Source organism: Sciurus vulgaris, assembly GCF_902686455.1.
Source record: "Sciurus vulgaris genome assembly, chromosome: 8".
In the NCBI taxonomy this organism is placed as follows: domain Eukaryota; kingdom Metazoa; phylum Chordata; class Mammalia; order Rodentia; family Sciuridae; genus Sciurus; species Sciurus vulgaris.
The window spans coordinates 148,907,980-148,928,675 of NC_136468.1; the positions used below are offsets into that span (position 1 = coordinate 148,907,980).

At 64.0% G+C, this 20,696-nt stretch overlaps 1 protein-coding gene across 1 annotated transcript in view; it reads left to right on the plus strand.

Moving 5' to 3' along the window:
* Positions 1 to 3,083: 3,083 nt before the first annotated feature.
* The window catches only part of TMEM132B (transmembrane protein 132B), a 393,438-nt gene continuing 375,825 nt past the window's right edge, over positions 3,084 to 20,696 (plus strand). The window contains exon 1 of the mRNA XM_079151212.1: positions 3,084 to 3,526. Coding sequence (XP_079007338.1) covers positions 3,460 to 3,526 — 67 coding nt within the window. The 5' untranslated portion in view covers positions 3,084 to 3,459. The remainder of the gene's footprint in view (positions 3,527 to 20,696) is intronic.

Below are 20,696 nucleotides of genomic sequence, written 5' to 3' on the forward strand. Positions count from 1 at the left end.
CACCCTCCTTGCACCAGCATTTGCAGGACATTCCCTCTGACAGACGCTGAAGTCCTCTGCTGTCACCCGCTACTTGAACAAGACAGGGCCCACGTGCCAGTGAAGGGGACCAGCAGGAAAAGCCTGCTGCAGAATAAAGCAGGGGTGGGGACAGGGCCACACGGACGCTGCTCTGGGCCCTCGGACAGGTCACCAGAAAGAGGGCCCCTCCTGCCTCCCCGGGGGTCGGTGTGCCCAGGAGCTGGTCTCTCGAGCTCCGATTCCGGACATTCTTGGGAGCCGTGAGGCCTGGCCTCCCTCCCAGGGCTCGGGCGGGGCCCACGCGGCTGCAGCGGGGCGGCGGTATGTGCATCGAAAATGAAATCTCGGGCTCGGCAGAAAACGTCGCAACGGGCGGGTCTCCACGCGGCGGCCGCTGCTGCTGCCCAGGTTGGCGGCGCCGCGGCTCCGGGGTCGGTTCCGGCGGCGGCCGGTGGGCGCAGGTGGGCAGGCGGGCCCGGCCCGCCAGGCTGCGGTGCCGGCTGCGGCCACGAGATGGCACTGTTGCTCTTCGCCGCGGCCCGGCGGCGACGTGGGCCGAGCCGGGCAGACGGAGGCTGGGCGGCCGCCGGCTCGCAGGGGTGGCGGGGCGCGAGCCGCCGCGCGGGGGCTCCAGGATCTGCCCCCGCCGCCTCGCGTGCCGGGCCAGCCTCAGCGTCCCCGTCTGCAGGGGGCAGACCTCGCGCCGCGGTCCTTCTCCAGACCGCAGAGACCGCAGGCGGGGGTGGCAGGGGACCGAGAGGGGCCAGGGGTCTCGTGTCACCGTGGCCAGCCCCTGGCCTTCCCCAGCCCTCAGAATGGGGGAGGGCTCCCCGCCACGACTCCAGATTTAGGCTCCGGGCCTGGTTAGCACTGGGAAAGCCTCACCCAACCCCAGGCGCGAGGCTATCCACAAGGAGCCCAGAGGGGCTGGCCTGCAGTCGCACAGCTGGGGTGTGGACGAGCCACCTCCTCTCCGTAGTGCCCGCTCATTCAGCACCGTTCAGTCCAGGAGGGCCCGAGCCACCCCCGGCTCTGCCCTGGAGCACCAGCTGGCTCCAGGGGGCGTGCGGGGGTGGCCCTGGGCTAAGCCCTGGACTGCATGACCCGGGTTTGGGTCTCCTTGGACTGACGTGTGCCTGACCCCAGTGTACACCCCACAGAAGGACCCCTGGCTCCTTGCAGAAGACGACTGGCCTTTGGTCACAGATCGCCAGCTGTCACTGACCTGGTCAAGTACATGGTTTCCCCTGGCGTGAGCACCCTGGGCTTTCTCAGCTGTGGCGCGGCCACGTGATTTGCTGTCCCTGCCCCCAGTCAGAGCATCCCCCAGAGGAAGGGCCCTCCGCTTACTTCTGTTTCCAGGCACACAGTAGGTGCTCAGCTCTGTTGATACATATGCATGAGTGACCGGAGGCGGCTGGACGTCTTCAGGACCATCTTCCTGGCTGGGGAGAGAGGGACCTTCGCAAATCCCCAGCTGCAGGGAGACCTCCAGTCACATTCTCCAGCCACTTCAGGGACTGCTGGGAGCTTAAGGAGGCTTGGCCAGGGTGTTGGTTCCTTGGAAAGAAAGGCTGTTAGCAGCAACAGGAGAGTCCCATTATGTCCCCTAATTAACCTGGGCTGGAGACTGGCCACCTGCCCCTGGCTTCTCTTCTTCTTTCATCTAGGAAGACTGATGCAGCCTCTGCTAATGAGCCTGTCTGTACTAATGAAGCAGGTGCTGGTCCCTCTCCGTCCCCTCGCCAGCTGGGAGGGAGCGGATTGTTCTGCTGTGAGCGCTGGGCTCCAGGAGGAAAATCAGGTACGTAATAATAATGGTCATAATGAGAACGATGATGTCCACAGTGGATGCCTTCAAACCAGCACTTACACCCTAGGTTGGGGCCTTCTGTGCCTGACTGGGGACACAGGTGAAAGCTGTCATGGCTTCCATTTCAGGCAGGGAAACTGAGGCTGGGGAGGAAGGCTTGGTTCGCCAGCTCTTGCCCAGGCCTTCCTTCATCACCCGTGTTGACGTTTGCAAAGTCTGACCCACTTTTCCTGGCACACGGGGACTCTGGAGCCAGGATCCGGTACCATGGGGTGGGGTGGGATGGGGCAAGGACTCTACCAGGTGGGCCACAGTGCCTTCCAGGGGGTGGAGGAACTTTTTAGGCATGGAGGCTACTGTGGAAGCCCCCGCTTGCCAGGCACGGTGAATTCACTGTTTCACCCTTCGCCTTGCTTAGGTCAGGGCCATGCGCCGGAGGACTAGTGGTTTCAGGTCCCCCTGTGACTTGTCACCTCCTTCCCCACTCTGGCTATGGCCCTTTTCACTACCTGGAAGCATCTGACCCCCGGTGCTCCTTTCTCACCCCCTGCGAAAACTCCGCGCTGGGAACTGGTTCCCGGGACGCCAGGAACGTGCCCCTTCCAGAAGGGAGCCCCGGGCCTGCGCGTCCGTGCCCCAGGGCCTGGGAGAAGCGCGAAGGCGCCTTCTCCCTTAAATAAGTGACCCGCTTCGCGCCCTAGTCCTCCCTGAGAAGCCCTCGGTCTGTTTCGGGACCTTCGCCCGCCGGGGTCCCTGAGCTTGCAGACACTCCTCGCGCCGCCCCCGCCCCGGGCCTGCGCTCCCGCCCCCGCAGGCACCCCGAGCGGTGCCAAACGAGTCACGGGACCTCTCGTCTGCGCTCGGCCTCGCGGTCTCGGTCCCCCGCTGACGCCTCCTCTCCAGGCGTCGCTGCCCCATGCCGAGGCGCCCCCTCAGCGACCTCGACCTTGGGGCCGCCCGTCCCCGCGCCCCCGCCTCGCCGGCATCTACCTGAGGACCCCCCTCCCGCCGTCCGCGTCCCCGCCAGCGCGCCCGACCCCGGCGCGGGTCTCCCCAGGCCTCGGCGCCGGGCGCCCGCCCCCGGGGACGCCGAGGAGTGGCACGTCCCGCCGCCTATCGGCTGGGCGGCCGCCTGCTGCCCCGTCCCCGGGCGGCGGCCCCTCCCCCGCGCGGCCCCTCCCTCGCGCCGCCCCCTCCCCGGGCTCGCTCGCTCGCTCACTCTCTCGCTGGCTCGAGGGGCGGCCGGCAGCTGGCGCTGGCAGAGGCGGCGGCGGCGGCGACGCGACCGGGATGGGACGGGCGCTGGGGCGCAGGAGCCGCGGCGGCGGCGGCGGCGGGGGCCGCGCAACTCGGGCCAAGTGCGGGGCAGCGGGCGAGGGCGCGCGGCGCTGAGCCCGGCCGCCCCAGCTCGCCAGCCGCGCACGGCCGAGCCCGGGAGAGCGCGGAGGCTCAGCGGAGGGAACGCCGCCAGCCCCGGCGCCTGCGTCTGGGGAGGAGCCGCGCGCTGGGAGCGAGCCATGCCCGGCGCCCGGGCGTAGCCGCCGGGGCTGCTCCCGGGAGCCGCGGGCCGGGCCGGGCGCGCGAGAGGAGCAGCCCCGCGCCGCGCCCACCGCGCGCCGAGGACCATGCCGCCCCCGGGCCGGGCGCCGCCGCTCGGGCTCCTGCTGGCGCTGACTGCGCTCCGGTGCCCAGGTAACGCGTCCCGGGACCCCCTCCCCGACCCCTGCCGCCGCGCACAAAGTTGGCTCGCGAACGGGGCGGCCGCCTCCTTCCCAAGTCCTTGGCAGCTTCGGTCTCCGGGACTTGGACCGATCCGGGGGGACCCTGGGAGCCCAGGGGCCCCGACGCGTTCCCCTTTGCCCGGCGCGAGAACCCAGCCTCCTCTCTCAACCTCCAGCTCTCCTGCGGATCCGTTCCGGGCGCACGGGGGCAACAGACGGGGTGCGCTCAGCCTCTGGAGGCGGGTGGGGGCCCCCTCCCCGCCCTGCCGGGGGCACCCCCGGGCCCAGGCTGCTGCCGGGCGTCCGTGGGGCCCCTCTCCCGGCCGCCCGCTGCCCACCGTAGCCCGGGCTGTGCGTTCCCAGGACACCTGCGGGGCCTTGAGGTTGTCTCAGCCTGCGCGGTCTGGCTGGTCCGCAGCCCCTCCCCGCGCCCCGTCGCGCGCCTCTGTTTTCCTTTCCCTCAAGGGTCCCCTCCCCAAGCAGCCTTCTCTAGCCAAGGGCCAGCCTGCTGCTCGCCTCCCGAAAACGTGGGCCATCCTAGCGCCCCGGCCCCAAGGCGGGCGAGAGAGGGTAGCGGTGGCCAAGCAGCCCCCAGCGCGCACAGGGCCGCCTGGAACGTGGTGATGTGCAGAGCCACTGCCCGGGTACTAGCGAGCCGGGCTCCCTGCCGGCACCGGCGCAGCTGTCGCCAAAACATAGTGAGTGGCGAAGGCAAAATAGTCAGGTATTTTCTCTCTGGGCTGGAGTTTGGAAAGCTCTCTGCCACCTTGGTGTGGCTACATGTTGGCTGTAGAGGAAGCTTGTCCTGAAGTGACGGTGCCTCCCCTTCCCCCACCCGAGCATCTCCAAGGCTGGGATGAGCAGGAATAGTCACGAGCAACGTTCATGTGCAGCGGAGAGCTCAGTTTCCTAGACCTTTGAACATCCGGACCCGTGGTTAGGGAGCAGGTAGCTCTTCCCGCAGGAAACCTCTCCCCACAGGCACGCAGAATGCGGTAGAGAAACACAACTTGAACTTTCCAGCTTTCACTGTCTTGGGAAGGTTGCCGCTGGGCAGAGCTGGATGCCAGCTCCATGTGTGAGGTATCTGCATGGAAAAAGTAAACACTGGCTTCCCTCGAGGTGCCCTTAAGTGACCCCAAGTCTGTGATGAAACCTTCAGCTTGGGGAGCCTGTGAGAGACACCGGGCACTGACTTTGGCTGGGTCCAGAGGGTGGCCTTGGGCTTGTGGGGGATGGATCTGCGGGAGGCTTGCCTCGGAGCAGCTGCAGGAGCCTTTGGCTCTCGGGGTTCCTCTGTGGCAGGAGAGGGTCTGCTGCTGGGGTTGGGCTGCTTCCTCTCAGTGGAAGCCCTGGGACCTGTCTCCAAAAGTGTACAGTCCCTCAGACTTGAAAATTGCAGCTTTGCCACTATTTTGATTCTCCACGGGGGTCAGCCTTTGCCTGGATGTGCTCAGAAGCGACTCTGGGAAGCCTCTCAGCGATGCTGTCTGCCTGATGCTTTGTAGGAGAACATGCCGGTCCCTGTCCCTCCCCCAGCCCTGGAGAGCCTGTGTGTGGCTCCGGAGGCCTGGTCTTGGGAGGGAAGGGACTGCACCCCTGAAAGCTGCGGCCAGCCTGCTCCGGGCCACGCTGCCCTCTGCCTTCCCCCAGGGTCCCAGCCGGGCAGCTGGGTCTGGCAGATGCCGCTAGGGCAGAGTTGCCAGTGCCACCGAGGCTCTTGGACGCACATGTAAGTCTTTATGTTCCCACCAGGGACATAAAGAGACGACAGTTTGAGAACTCTATATTTAGTACTAGCTCAAAAACCAAGGCTGAAATTCCTGAAAGCTACCTAGCTGCTTGCACTCAGTGGAAGCATTCGGAGGGATTAACCAGAGCTGCTGTGGAGCTGGCTGGGTTTTCTGGGTCTTTTCTGAGGCTGCGGCTCCAGGAGAGGGGCCGGGGGCGCTCGGAGGCAAGGGCGCGCCCCCTGGCACACGGGCTGCCGTCTCTGCCCTTCCTGCGTGGGTAGCTACCATGGTAAAGAGCGTGGTGGGTGGACTGGCTGCTTTCAGCCTCCCGAGTGTGAAGCATATGGAACTGCTTGGTTAGAGTCAGCACAAATCCCCCAGCTTAGCGACCAGGGGGCCCCATTATTCAAACCACTTTTGTGCATGCTGTGGCTTTGCAAATTAGCGACATGGTTACGTTCCCTGCCGGGGAAAATGAGGTGCCTTGCACCATTGACCCATTATGCCCGACCCATTATGCTGGGAGTCTGTGGACTCGGGTGGGTGGAGTGTGCCCCTGGCAGAGGGGCCCTGTGAGTGGGTGGCTGGCTTGCAGGGCAGAGGCACCCCCAGCCCTGCTGGCACCTTGGTGGCAAGTGGCGTGCTCTCTCTCATTACGGTGGTGACCTGGAAAGGGGTCTGCCTGTGTGTTGGGGCTCTTTGGAGAGGTGGTGGTGAGGAGCGGTATGCAAATGCTGTCACCTCCCCCAGTGATTTAACGGTGGCACAGTGGAGGTTCCCAGAGTAAATCACTTCATGCCCCCCTCCCACCGGATGCAGGAACCGGGGAGGCGTCGGGCTCCTGCCTGAGATCCGCTGCTCGGCGCCAACAAAGCCTGGTGGTTGCCATGATCCGGGGGACAAAGGGAAACCCCTCGTCTGTTGGCCCGAAGTCTGGAGGGTGGTCTCCGGGCCAGTGAGGCCCTTCCAGGAGCCCCGTTCCCAGAGGAGCCCCACTTCTATGCGGTTGGGTGGCTCCTTTCTTCTCTCCCGGGTCGAGGGCTGAATGGGTGCAGAGGTTGCACCTCCCCGCGGGCTGTGGGCTGCACGGGGGACGTGGAGGCTGTGGTGTTGTGGCCGCGCCCTGGTGGCTGTGCAGCACAGTGACTGGCCTCCAGGGGCAAGAAGGCGCAGGGACGTAGGGGAGGGAGGAGGGGACGGAGCAGTGCCGCGCCCGGCCGGGCCGGGGTTTTGCCGCCCGTGCCTCTCTTCTCCACTCTTGCCGGGGCCTTTCTGGGTGATGGAGTCCTGTACAGTCCACAGGGGCCGGTGACTCCACTTGAGGAGCCCAAGGTCAGGGAATGGCAGCCGTTTGGCATGGCCAGGGGGCAGGGCGCCGCTCCCGTGGTCCTCTGCGGTCAGGGCTGGAGGGGCCCCAGGGCCCTTGCATGGACACGGGGCGCGCCCTGGCTTTCCGTGGGGCACGCACTCGCTCCGCACTTACAGGCGGTGCGTGGAGGTGAGGCTGAGTCACGTGCCCGGGGTCACGCAGAGCCAGGCTTCCTAATCCGCCACTGCACGCAGCTTCTGTGGATGCCCAGGCCGGGCCGCGTCCGAGGCCATGGGTGGTCCCAAGCTCTTGTGGTGCCCGCCTTGCCTGCCCACTGCTGCCATCTCTGCAGCAAGTACATCCACTACCCGCGCGGAGGCTTGGAGCTGGAGAAACCCGGCCCATCCCAGTGTGCCTCCTTGAGGACCCCGGGCCCCCGAGGGAGCCAGTGGTTCCCTGAAGGGCAAGACGTGGGCAGGGAGAACCCCCTTCCTTTTGGTGTCAGGCCCTGGTTTTGCTCTTCAGTGTGCCCCAGAATTAGCGATGTCCCGAGTACTAGCCCCACTCCTGGCCTGTCCTCAGCGCTCCCCAGCCTTGAACTTGTTGAGTCTTTAGCATCCTCATGCTGGGGTCTTCCATTTGCTCCATTTCACAGAAGAGGACACTGAAGCCCAGAGAGGCGATGAGACTTGTGCAAGGTCACACAGCCATCATGGATGTGCCGGGGGAACTTTGACGCTTCCACGTTCCACCTCCTCAGTCAAGAGCCTGGGCCGCTTGGCCAGGAAGGGCTTGGTGTGGGGAGACCCAGCAGACGTGGAGGGCACGTCCACAGAGGGCCACTGGCTCTCCTTGGGGATATCTGGCCTGCAGATTTCTCTGGGCCGTCGCTGGTGTTTAAAGATTGGGAGCTGTCAGTATGGGATTCAGGTTTCTGGCTTCTCTCAAGCAGTCGGGAGAACTGGGCAGTGCTGGCCTCGCCCCTTGACCTCGCTGAGACTCAGTTTCCCCATCTGTAAAGCAGGCCGGAGATCCTCCCGGCTGATCTCAGTTCAAGGCTGGGGGGTGTCACAGAGAAAGGAGCGTGTTGGACGCAGCGTGGGGGCGTGGCCGGGGGAGGGGCCTGGGGCCGCGGAGTCGGGAGGGGGCGGCCCCGGGCTTGTGGCAGGCCCGTCACCCGAGCTGCCTGCCCGTGGCCTTACTCTGGGATTTCTCGGCTCTTGGGCAGCTGTTGAGGATGGAGGCGGGTGTGTCCCAGCGGGGGACACTGAGGCTCAGGAGCCCCCAGCACAGCCCGTGAGTGGCAGGGCCTCGTCTCTGCCCTCAGCGGGGAGCATGTGACCTTGGACAGGTCGGGCAGTGACAGGGACAGGCCAGCAGCCCCAGACACACCAGAGGGAAACCCCGGATGCCAGTTTAAGCTCCTCCTGGTCAGGGTGTGGGGATAGGACGGAGCGTGGCTGGGCCATCCGTGGGAAGACTTCTTGGAGGAGGTGACTGTTTTCTTCCCTGAGACCCAAATGACTGGAAGGCACCGTCCCGGGGGCGGAGTCCAGGCGGAAGGAACGCGGGTCTTTGCAGGCTACTCGGCACAGCACCTGGCGGAGGGCAAGCACTCCAGGACGCCAGCCAGTCCCTCTGTCTATCCAACCACTCCATAGGAATCAGCAGTGGGCCCTGGGGACACTGGGGCATGGTGGCTCCGTGTCCTGGTGGGCTGAGAAGCCAGGAGGCAGACACACACCTAGTGTCAGGGGCTGCAGGGAGGGGTGAGGCAGGAGGCCGGCGGTCACCTCAGCGCCCGTCGGGGGCTGGGTTCGCCTCTTCCCTTGGGGTGGACCAGACTGGATGCCCGTTCTCCACTGGGGGAAGCGGGGAGAGCAGCTCGGTCCCGGGACTTGAGTCCAGTCGCTGGCCTCTGCCACACCGTGGGGCTCTGCAGCCACAGGGCGCGGCCCCCGGCACTGGACTCCGTAGCTGATCGATACCCTCTCCTTGCGCTTCGGCCCCAAAATAGTTACCTAGAAAATCAATGGAGTCCAATTTGATTTGCTGGATTTTATTACTCTGGGTGATGGAGTGTCCAGCTCGCCGGCGCTTCTGAGCAGCATCTTGCGGCGCTAACCTGACTTAACCCGTTGGGGGCACCAGCTCCTCCTGGCTGAGCTCAGCCGGGATCGGGTCCTGGAGGGTGAGTCAGCGAGCCGTCGCCAGCGTCTGTCCCGCTCTGCTCCGCACGCCTCCCGCCCGGGCTCCAATGCACCGCAGCAAACAGGCCTGAGCTTCCTGCCCCGGCCGCCGCGCTTGGCGCCTCCCCGGCCTTCACCTGCCTGGCCCCGCGCGGCCTGCGGTCTGGCGTCTTTGTTTGCGGTCCTCTGCTCTGTGCACTGTGGACTCCGTGCTGGTCCTGCCCCCTGGGGTGTCCCCTCTGTGCCATCTGTGCTGCCGGCTGCTGGATGTGCCAAGGGGTCGGGCGGCGCGAGGGGACGCCTGGACAGGGAGGAGGGAGCGCGGGAAGTGGGGCCGGGCAGGCACGGTGTTGGTGGGAATGTCGTTTCGTCAGGCGTGTTTTCTCAGCTGGCAGGGTGTGGGCACGTCCCCGGGCCAGCACACCCCGCCGCCGCAGGCCACAGCTGGCCGCAGACTCCCACCATCAGAGAGCCGCGCTGTCATGGCCCAGGCCTGGGCTCTCGGCCTCTCTGGGACTCAGTGTCCCCATTTGTGAGGGGACCTGACCTCTGACCCCTGCTGGTCCCCTTCCTTGGACCCTTCCCCACCCCTCGCCCTGCATGTCTGTCCTGGTCATTTCTAACACCTGGCTGTGAGGGGCCCTGTTCTCGGGCGGGTGATGGAACAGTCAGGTGGGTAGAGATCCTGTCCTGGGGGTTAGATGGACAGACCCCGAGCCACAGCCGCCGAGGGCTTGTAAGTGCTGCGGGATGTGCAGGGGAGGCGGGAGGGGGGCCCTCCGGGGGGCTCGTGATTCAAATGCAGAGTCAGTGAGGTGAGCTCTGGACAAAGACCTGAGGAGGTGAGGGAGGAGGCCTGGTCACTGTGTTCCAGTGCAAAGGTCCTGAGGTGGGAACGTGGCAGGGACCAAGGAAGAAAGGAGGGCAGTAAGGCCGAGTTGAGGGAGTGAAGGGATGGTAGCAGAAAATGGGGCCACGGGGCACCAGGGACCAGACCCTGCAAGGACGTGCCTTTTGCTCTGGTGAGATGGGGGCGGTTGGCTGGTGTATGCAGGTAGGGCGTGCTCTGGCCCACAGGAGCAGAAACGGGGCAACCCTGAGGGGCTACTGCAATAGTCCAGGCAGAGACAGTGGCCACTTGGACCTGATGGCAGCTGTGGAGGCAGTGAGTGCTGAAATCTGGTAAGTTATTTTTTTAAACTTATTCATCTATTTTTTTACATTTTAAAAATTTATTTATCTTGATTCATCATAAACAAATGGGGTAAAACTTGGTAAGTTACTTTGAAAGTTGAGCCGCAGTCCTTGCTGCCAGATTGGATTCAGTCCGCACGTTTTATTGAGTGCCTACTACGAGCCTGTCACTGGACTTGGAACCACATTGGGACCAGTCAATCTTTGTTACATGATAAAATTAACAAGCAGAACTTCATCTGTGACTTGGGCTCTGCTTTGCCTGTGGTCTCCCAGGAGCCCCGAGGGGAAGGGTGCGTGTGGGAACCTGCACCGTGACATCTGTGAGGTGGACATGTGGCACATCGCTCAGGAGGACGGAGGCAGGAGGATTCAAGAGAGGATGAGGGTGCGTGTTAGCACGGAGTCCGGCGTGCTCGGTCAAGGTGGCGGTCACCAGCAATGCTGCTCTGACGGTTGAGGGGACTGGGGCTTGTCACGCAGCCGCCCCAGGAGAAGTGTGACTGGCACCAGCAGGGTTAGGGTCTGCTTTGCGACCTGTCGGACTCTGGTGCCCATTTTTCCTGCTGGAACCACTAATATTCGTCCTGTGTTGATGATGTGATTATTCTGGCAGACTTTACCGCTAGTTGGTTGATGCAGGTGATCTCGCTTTCTTTAGTAGATGCCGTGGAGAAAAGTTGCTTGTCAATCAAATTCTATTTCCTCCATCAATTCTTGGGACATTTCAGGGTTGTGTAAATGCCCTCTGACCCTGTGCTGGCCTTGGCTCCTGATGTGTTGCTTGTTATTTTCTGCACCTTTAGGGCCAGGCATTAGCAAACTGTGCTCCATGGACGGTATCTGGCCCTCCACTTGTTTTTGTAAATAAAGTTTTATTGGAACACAGCCATGCTTGTCTGTTTACATTTTGCGCATGGCTGATCTGGCACAACCCTGGCAGGGTCGAGCAGTTGCAACAGAGGTTGTGTGTATGTCCCACAAAGCTCAAGTGAACTGTCTACTCTCTGGCCCTGGTAGAGATCAAGTGTCCCTGAAGTGGTCAGGCAGGGCCTGCTCAGTGATTGTGTGTTTACAGTACTTTGAGCGTGTTCAAGGGCAAGGAGCCCTTTCTAATGTCAAGAAAAAAAAAGTATCGTTTCTCCAGCTGAAAAGAATTATGGGTTTGGTATCTTTGGGTTGAAAAGGAAAAACATATTGATCGAAAGTCGCCATCAATTTAGTAATGCCTTTGAATGCGTGGGTTTTGGTAATTACAGTAGCATTTATGTAACATTTTAAAAATAGTAGCACATGTGTGTACAAGCTATTTTTTGCTCTGCAGGCAAAGCTTGATGGCTGGCAGCTCAGAAGACCCCTTGGAGGGATTCTGCTGGGGGGCTCTGGGACCGAGGCAGCCCACTGGTTGGCTATTTTGTACTCCAGGTGACTCGGATCCATGGCTCTCTTTTATGATCTGGGTTTGTCCCCTTACTGGATCGTTTTAAAGATGAGTGTAGCCTTGTCTGTGTTTATCTTTGCCTCTCAGGCTTATGATATTTTCAGTTTCCGACGCTGAGGTTTTGGGTGTACTCGTGCAGATGATGTGCCAAAGGCAGGAGTATGCCATTGTGAGAGTCTGGCTTCTCTGGGTTGCAAGGGACATGAGTGGGAATTTACTGCTCCCTGGAGCTGGGAAGCTCAGGAGGGAAAGGGGTTTAGGTCTGGCTCGATCAAGGAACTCACTCCTCTCCCACTCAGAGCCTCTGCTCTCTCACCTGACCCCTGGTCCTTTTCCTCCGTGACTTCTTTCTTGGACACACTTCCTCTACTTGGTGGCAGAGCTGGCTGCAGTCAGCCCCAGCCTGTCCCCTGGCTGGCAGAGGTCAGAGGTCTCTTTCCTGGTCGTCCCAGCGAGAACCCTGGGACTGAGACCTCCTGGACTCACCTGGGCGCGGTGCTGGCCTGCGCTGGAGGAGGGTGTCCGATCAACCACCTGTAGGCCAGAAGCTCACCTCTGGTGCTGGAAGCGGAACGGGGGCTGTTTCCCAAGGAGACTCCGGTGCTTCTGCTGGAGGAGGACGCAGCTCCCGCGAGCTTGTGAAGGTGCTCCCGGCCTGCTTCTCGCCTGTCCTTGGGGCGGCTGCCCACTGGGGACACTTTATCATGCTCTGGGCTCACGGTGTGGCTTTGGTGCAGACGTGGCTATTCGGAATGTGACCTGCTGTACCCCATTAAGGTGCCCCCTCCTCTTTGACCCCACGGCCCCACTTCCGGGAGGTATGCAGCTGCTGGCAGCAGGAGCGGGGCCTGCTTCAGGGGCTATGCCCAGTGGAGGCCATGCCACCCATCTCCAGGGCATGCTGTTTTCTGAGGGAGGCCAGAGGGGCAGGCGGGCTTGGGCAGGGGGCTGGCATGGCGACCCCAGAGGAGGGAAGGGGGTGCCTGGGAGGGCGGCAGGCGCGCCTTGGCTCTTGGCCGAAGCGAGGCTGATGTTTAAGGAGAGAGCCTGCTCCTGCCAGGGCTTCTGGGTGCCGTCGGGACCGGCAGGAACCTTCTGGCTTTGTGGTCGGGGGCTCTGGGGCATGCAGCCCGGTCACTCTGGGGGTGTCTGTTGAGGCTGGGCCCTTGAGGGAGTGGGATTTGAAACCGAGGACCTAAGAGGCAGAAGTTCGTTTCTTCTGTCAGTTAAGATTCTGAAGCTGCGTGGCTCAGGCGGTTCTGTGACCCTGTCCCCTGACGTGCTCTTTCCTTTCCAGCATGTAAGGTTCTGTCCTCATGGTCCAAGATGGCAGCTGCTGGTATAGCCATCTCCTCTCCATTCCAGGCAGCAGGGTGGGGGAGCCGATGAAGAAAGGGTGAGGGATGCGCATCAGCTCTTTTAAGGACGAGTCCAGGATGCGTTCTCTTAGGCTGCGCTGGCTCGGCCTTGCCCATCTAGCCCCTAGACAGCCTGGGAAATTCAGTCTTTATTTCAGGTTGCTAAAGGTCAGGGGCTCGGCCCGGGGGACAGCCCTTCCCCCACCGTGGTTTGTGCCGAGGGCCTCAGCAGGCGGGTCGCACCTGGGGAGCGGACTTGCACGCCCTGCGTGGAGTCTGTGCACCATTTCATCGTGCCAGGTGCCGGTGCCGGGGCTCTCCTGCTGAGTAAGCCGGGCGGGTTGGTGCAGGACACTGCTTCTGGCAAGGGGAGGAAGGCGGCTTTGGAAGGGCTGCAGAGGAGCCCAGATCCCCTTCCCCTGGTCGCAGGTTCCCCCGGGAGGCGGCCCTTTTCCTGCGGGGAACGCGTCAGCAGCCGGTTTTCACCTTGGCTGAGTGGCTGCACGCCCGTCTCTTCCCCGGCGTCCGGCCGCCTCTCCTGGGGCCTCCAGTGTGAGCTCCTTGGGCTGCGTTGCGGCCCCGGATCCCACGCTTGGGTGGACAGGTGGTGAGTTTCCTGTGTCCTGGGGTGGGGACCCCGCAGGTGGGAAGGGAGGCGTCAGTACCTGCGGTGCCGGGTGGCGTGAGGGGCCACATCCCCACCACCCAGGACGGCCTGGCGTGGCTGAGCAGTGACAGAAGACAGAGCTGGCGGGAGGTCATGGAGCCGCGGGACACGGGCGCTAGGGGCACAGGTGCAGGGGGCACGGTGGGGCTTGGTCCCGGCATCCAGACCTCTGGCCCCAGCGATGGTCGTCTGGGGCAGGTGGCCCAGTGGCTCTGGCGCGTGATTTCCAGAGGACGTGGGGTGGCGGCCTTGGGTGGGTGCTGTTTCTCCACGTTCTGGAAGCCCCCGTCGTCCAGGGGCCCTCGCGGGCACACACGCTTCTTCTGAAAGCACAGGGCTCTCCAAACAGCGCTGGGCACTCATCACAGGAATTTTAGTTCTTTTTATGATATTTTTTCCCTCTCCGCCCACCTGCCCCCCACGCCCGGCCCAGTTAAGTGTTTTTAGATTCGGGGCTCAGCGTGCAGGAGGGTCTGCGGGGTCCAGGCGCAGCGTGCGGGGGGCGGCGTGGGCCTCGCCGGGCTCCAGCCCATGGCACGGCTCCTGGTCTGGGCACCTCGCCGTCGTGGCTGGGCCTCTGTCAGGGCGAGGACACACTGCGGGCAGGGGTCTCCTGGTCCCGTCCCCTTCTCTCCTCTCGTCCCGCCTCGCTCCCTGCAGGATCTGAACAGGTGCAGAGGGGACAGGGCCGCCCTGGCCTGCGCAGGGCCTCACGCCGCTTCCTTCTGAGCCTCTGCCTTTCTGCCAGCCGTGTCTCCCCTGCTCACGATTCCAGGTGCCCGGGACACTGAGGGCAGCGCTCAGGTGCCCCCTGCCTGGTTCCTGTCCAGCTTCCCACTTGAGGGCTCTGTGACCTGGGGTGGGTTCCTTAACTTCTCTGGCCGTGGCACTTCCATTTGTAAACAGGAGAGCAGTCCCTGCCCCTGGGGTGAGTCCACTCCTCCTTGGCCAGAGCTTGATGAACACCTACTACGTGCCCTGGGGGCCGTTGGTGTGGTTTGCTGCTGTCCACTCCCACGTCCTGTCCTACGATAGTGGCCACTTTCCATTTCCTTCTGAGAGGGGTGCTCCTTCTTTTGGGGGAAGCACAACTGCCTGCTGGGAAGCCGGGAAGTCTGACTCTGTCCTTCTCCCAGGGTGACAGGGGCCTGGCCAATCCGAGCAGCCCATCTCTCGGCCTCAGGCGTTGGGTGGGGCTGGACATGTGACCTGGGCTGGGCCAATCGGCACCTGCCCTGGGATGTGTGCGGCGCCCTGGTGGGAGGCTCACCCAAGAGGAGCGGAGCTGCACCCAGGACCCTGAGGTCTGGAGGCCAGGGGTTCAGGAAGGTCTGCTGCCCGAGCTTCCGCAGCCTCTCCCCAGGCTGCAGGGGCCCGGGGCACTGTCTGGAAGCTCACCGGAAGGATGGCTTCTGCGGCCGCCAGCTGGTGCAGGACTGGCTTGGCCGTGGCTCTTGCTCCTTCCCTGCGGGCTGGCAGAGGCTGCCTCCATTCCGGCCATGCCTCTCCACGTAGCGGGTGGCTTCACCAAAGCCAGTAAGCCACCAGCTCCTGGGGCCTTGTCACAGCCACCAGGTCCTCTGGCCTGGGGGCTCCAGCGGTGGACGGGGGTCACTAGGGGAGGGGGCTCATGGCTGCAGGTGCCACGCTGGGTTGTCCAACAGTGGGGCCAGAGCTGGGTGGGCGAGGGGCTTCCTGGCCACCGTGCTAAGCAACCCACCTAGCGGTTCTGTGGGAACCTGCTCGCGACTCCCCAGCACGTGACGTTCTTCCTTGTTGGCCTGCTCTTGTGCCTGGAGTCCAGGGGAAGGCTCCCAGGGCCCTGCCCAGCAGTGGCCTCTCCCCGCTTGGCGGGCCTTGGCCTGCCTGGAACCTAGTAGAAACGCCTGGGCTTGTGACCTGCTCACACGGAGCCTGGAGGGCGTCCCCTTCCCTGCTTCCTCCCTAGGTGTCACTGAGCAGGTGCCATCTGCCAGGAATCGCTGGTGGGACACGCTCACCTGCCCCTTCCTTCCCCGCCAACCAAAAGTGTTTTGGAAATTCTCTGTCCACCGCGCCTGCCTGCGGGGGCGCCCAACGCCCACCAGCCGTTCTGCACACGCACCTCCCAGGAACTGCCCCGCGCTGGGCGGGTCCTCTCCACCCCGGGGCAGGTCACAGGCAGCAGGTCTGCCTGCCGCCTTGCGACTGTAGATCCGGGAGATCACTCTGTGCGCCTTGCATGCTCCCACACCGAGTTGAAACTGGTGTCTTTATTTTTAGCGACGTGCTCTCACAACCGTGTTTAGGGCCGGGAGAATCTTATTGCCAATCTAGGACTGTGGTCTCCTCTAGGTGCCAGTTTATACCCAGTGCCATGTTTCTGGCCCGTGGGAGCCTGCGTTTCTCGTAGGCAGGAGCCACATGGGTCATGGTCCAAGCAGAAGAGCAGAACCATGTGGCGATCTGGAGAGGAGGGCTGGCGTCCAGGACCGGAAGCCGCAGGGCTTGGCGCGATGGGGTGACCACGAGTCAGAGGTGAGGCTGGCTTTACGGAGCCACCTGCTTCCAGGGCTGGGACCCGGCTGTCAGCGTGGGCTTTGGTGGGGTCCCCGAGTCACAGACACTGTTAGTGAGGGCACCACGTGCCAGCACGTGTCCTGACCTGTCCTGTGGGACATCTTGCTTCACCCTCTCGGCAGACCCGACCCTATGGGGGGTGGCGGCTCGGGACGGGTGATTGCCCCTAGCTGGAGGGCGGGGGTCGCTGGCACCTGGCTTTCCTTTGTCTCCTTGTGGCCACTCAGGAGCGGCCCACCCTCTCACGTGGAGGCTGTGTGTCCGTGAGGTCTGGCTGGCAGCGGGGTGGCCTGCGACGGACCCTTGGAGAACCTCTCCCTGCTTTGATTCCCTGCGGCTGGGGTAAGCAAAGGGGAGGGGAGCGTGGCTCCAGCTCTCGTCTCCGCGCCACTGGGAGCGTGTGGGGGAAGCCTGCAGTGGGCAGGGCCCGTCCCCGAGTCCCCAGGACACCGCTGACCACCCTGCCTGGTCTGGGGAGGGGTGGGGAGAACGGTGTTTCTCGGCTCCGGAGCTCGTGAGGACCGCTGGGGCGGGCGATGGAGGGTGGACTGCCCGAGCCCAGCCACAGCGGGCAGCGGAGGCCAGGGCCTTCTCCTGTCCCTTAGCTCTCCTGCATTAGGGAGGGTCTCCTGGTTCTCTCCAGAGGCGCCAGGTGCCCCAGGGCCTCCCCGGGGATGTGGCGTGGCCCCGTGTGCTCTCTGGTCTGACTCTGGTGGGGACATTTAGTCCTGGCCACGCGGCATCCCATGCTCAGCCGTGTGGGGCCACAGCCTCAGCCTTGGTTGCCTTGTGATTGTCCTGACTGTCCCCCAGCCGCCTGCGTCTGCCCCTTGCCCGTTTGCTTGACCCCCAACGAGGATTCATCTTGACTGTTAGATTCTGTGCCGGTGGCGGCCACTGCCGTCCTCAGTGTGAGAAACTCGAGTCGGAATCCCAAGTCACCTGGGCTGAGCCACGTGTGACGGGAGGTGCGGTGGCTCCTCCTCCTCCGCGTCCTCCAGAGGCTCCTGGGGGGCGAGCGGGGGTTTGGTGGTCTCTGTCCCCCGCCTGGTTCTCCGGCAGGTCCTGGGACTGGTGCTCCTGATGTCCACGGGGGAAGGAGCATGCCAACCTCCTGCCCCAGCGGCTGGAGCCCCGCGTCCTGTGGTTGGTGCAGCGCGGGGACATCAGCCGTCCAGTCAGCCAGTGATTTAATAATCTCTGAGCCAATATTTAAGAGCTGGAAGATCTAATATAAAAATTTGGATTTTCGGCTTTTCTCTGCAGAGCAGCGGGGGCGGTAAGCTCTGCTCCTGCCCCGGAGTGACCACGGTCTGCGGGGGCAGAGGTGTCTTCTGCAGACGCCTCCCCGCGTCCGCTGGGTGGATGTTCTGCTGGACACCCGTGGCGTGCCGGGCCCTGGGGAGGTGCTGGGGTCACGGCCCCTGCTGTCCAGAGCTGGTGGCCGTTCAGGTGTCGCTCGTTCCTGTTTGGGCAGAGGCCTCCTGGCCAGCGCCCTGCAGCAGGGCTTCCTTGAGGACTTGGTCGACCGAGTCCGTGGTCTCCGTCTCTGCGGTGCCATGTGTCCCGAGCTGTGTCCGGGCTCTGGTCACCGCGCCTCACCCTGCAATTCGTCCTGCAAGCCGAACCCCACGCCCGCTCACCAGAACCTCCCCCCTCACTCCTCCCTCGTCGGTCCTTGTCAGGAGCGGCAGTGTCACCCAGCGTCACTGCCCCAGCGTCAGCGTCCCCTCCCAGCGAGGCTGGCTTCTCCTGTCATTCCAGTTCAGTTAACGAGCTCAGATACGGGCGCCCTGCGCCCGTGGCTGGCTGGTGGCCCCAGCACTGGGCAGGGTGGCTCTGGACAGGGCATCTACCCTCCCTCCTCTGCGAATCCACTGGGGGAAACGAGGCACGACCTGGGCAGAGCCAGAAACGTGCACCCAGGTCCCCCTGGAGCTCTGCCAGTACGTCCGGTGGAACCAGCACCAGGCCGGGTGACAGGCTGGCGGGACCCGCGGGGCTGGGAGCCTGGGAGGTAATTTGGGCTTGAAAACGATCAGTTGCCAGGCGAGCTTCACGGCGCAGGGCGCCCGTCCGCTTTGGAAGCCATGGAATGTTCTCACTGCAAAGGAGACCTGTGCCTCTCGGGGGCCCTGTGGCCGGGCTGGCGGGGCCTTGTGCCTGGCCTCTCCCTGGGCGTCCTGTTCCGGGGCCCATCCTCGTGGCCTCGTCCTGGGGATGCGTCGGGGTCTGGGTGCACGAGGGGCCTGGGTTTTATCTGGGAGCCAGACGGGCACTGTGGAGAAGCCTGCGCCCTGGCTGCACATGGAGGAGGCTCCCGGTCCCTGGCTACTCGAAGCCCGTCCAGCCCAGGGCAGGGCTGTCCCGACTCACCAGGTCACCTTGAGCCCACCGAGGTCCTCCTGGTCAGGGGCCCTCCTTGGATGGATTCAGGCTGTGCCGCTGGGCGCTGTCCACGGGACTTACTGGAGGCCCGCTGAGTCCACGGGATGGACTTGGTTTGGAGCGAGCGCCGCGCTGGGACGAGGGTCTGTGCCGTGCGGCTCTCGTCTGGCAATGACAGGGAATGGCGGCTGCAGGCGGTGGCCGGAGGCCTGGGGACCAGAGGTGGAGCCTGCCATTCTGGACCTGGGGGCCTCTCTCCTACCAGGAGTCCACCAGTGAGGCTGTCTGTGGAGGCCAGAGGCCCAGCACAGCCAAGCGTTTCTAAGTGGCCACAGGCTTGCGGGTGGGCCTCCTGGGTGCCTGTGTCCCGCCCCACAGAGCAGACACTGGCAGAGGCGGGACAGCTGCGGTTACTGGACACTGCTCCCTGGGGAAGGGTCCTGACCACACCCTGCTGGGGCCTTGGGGGGAGGGCCCGGGCTTAGCTGTGCTGCCGGCAGGGTCTGCGGCAGGGCCAGGAGGGGCTCCCGTCCCTCTACAGGTCCCCTCTGTTCCAGCGGCTGTTGGCGGTCACGCCTGGGAGCCGGAGACTCTGGCCCAGTGGCCAGGGCCACAGGCTCCTGTGGGCAGAGTGCGACCTCGGCTTCTCGGGCTGGCTCCAGGGTGTTCGCCTTGTTAAGAACAGTGTGAGGACGTGGGCGAGTCGGGAATGGCCTCCCTCGCAGGAAGCGCGGACGCCCCAGGCTCCTGCCCAGCCCTCTGGAGGCAGCTGTGACACCCTCTGGGCCTTCTCAGGCCTTGTTCTGCGTCCCCTGTGCACCTGCCCACTGGCCTGGTCACTCACCGTTCATCACTGGGGGTCAGGCAGTGCTCTGGACTCAGGACAGCCACTGAATGGGCATACGCTAATCTCAGCGCTGGTGGATGTTCGGGTGGGGGCGGCAGGTGATCAACAAGATCAACGATCAAAATGGAAGTCAGGGTCAGGCGCTAAGTGCAAGCAGGAAACTGCAGCAGGTAGTTTTGGGGGTCTTGGGTGGGGGACAGCCGTTGAGACGGGGTGGTCCAAGGAGGCCAGGCCAGGGCGGTAAAGCGTGAGGACAGATGTGGGGACAGGGAAGAGCAAACGCTGTGAATGTCTGGGGAAGGGTGCTCCAGGCGGCAGGAGAGGCACCTGCAAAGGCCCTGGGGTGGGAGCTACCAGGTGTCACAAGGAGACCCCAAAGAGGCCAGGTCGCCTGAGCAGAAAGCAGGGCCCGTGGAGCTGAGGAGGTCCGACTGCAGACGAGGGGCAGAACACACCGGGCTTCGCCATAGCAGGGCTTGACTCTGGTCCTGAGCAGAATGGGGACACCGGAGGACCCCGTGGCTCAGTGGCCCCGACCCATCTTCATGTAGAAGCCTCGCTCTGCTGTGGTGCAGGAGGCGGGGTGTGGGGGGATGGGGGGCTGCTGCTGTCCTCTGGGGAGCAGTGACGGGCTTGGACCAGGGGCGGCGGGGAGAAGGTGCTGGCCACGTCCGGCAAGGAGGCGGCAGGGTCAGTCTCTGAAGGGTGGACGTGACCACGTAGGAGAGGAGTTGGGGTGTCCCTAGAAGACAGGCTGCAAGTGGCCCTCGGTGTTTGTCCTGAAGTCCTGGGGGGCAGGAGCTGCTGCGGCTGGGCTGGGCCCGGCCGTGGGTGGAACAGGTCTGGGGGACTGGACACTCGGGTCCTGTGTGTTGGATTTGAGCGGCTTCGCTCCAGTCTGCAGTGAGGGGTGTGCCTCCTGCCCCTGATCTGGGGCATCCCCCGCCGTGTGCTTGGCCTCCCTCTCCAGTTCCTGCCTGAGTGGCCTCAACCTGCAGACTCCGGGCACCAGGTAGCTTCCTGCACAGCTACTCAGGCGGGAGCGGGGCAGACTGGACGTGCCCGGAAGCTGAGTCCCGGGAAGCTGAGTCCCGGGAGAGCCCCGCCCCGCCCCCCGCCCCGCCCCCTTCCCTGGCGCTCCCTCACTGCTGGTCTTGCTGGCGCCCCGCCCGCCTCCCCACGTGCAGCTCCGTGGTCCTTCCGGGCTCCTTGCTGGCGGGATGAGTGGCGCGTGCCCCTGGTTCCCTCCTGGCCTCCTCTGCCTCTGGCCCCCCACTCATCCATCTGGCTGGGGACACGGTGGCTTGGCCCCGCCAACCCCTTTGTGAACTGCCTGGCTGTCCGTGGCTGACAGGTGCTGGTGGCCTGGGACAGGACAGAGCCCAAACATGGCTGGCTGGAACGGGAAAGGGGACGCGGGGGTGCAGTTACCCCTCTTCTCTCCTTGGGGACTGCA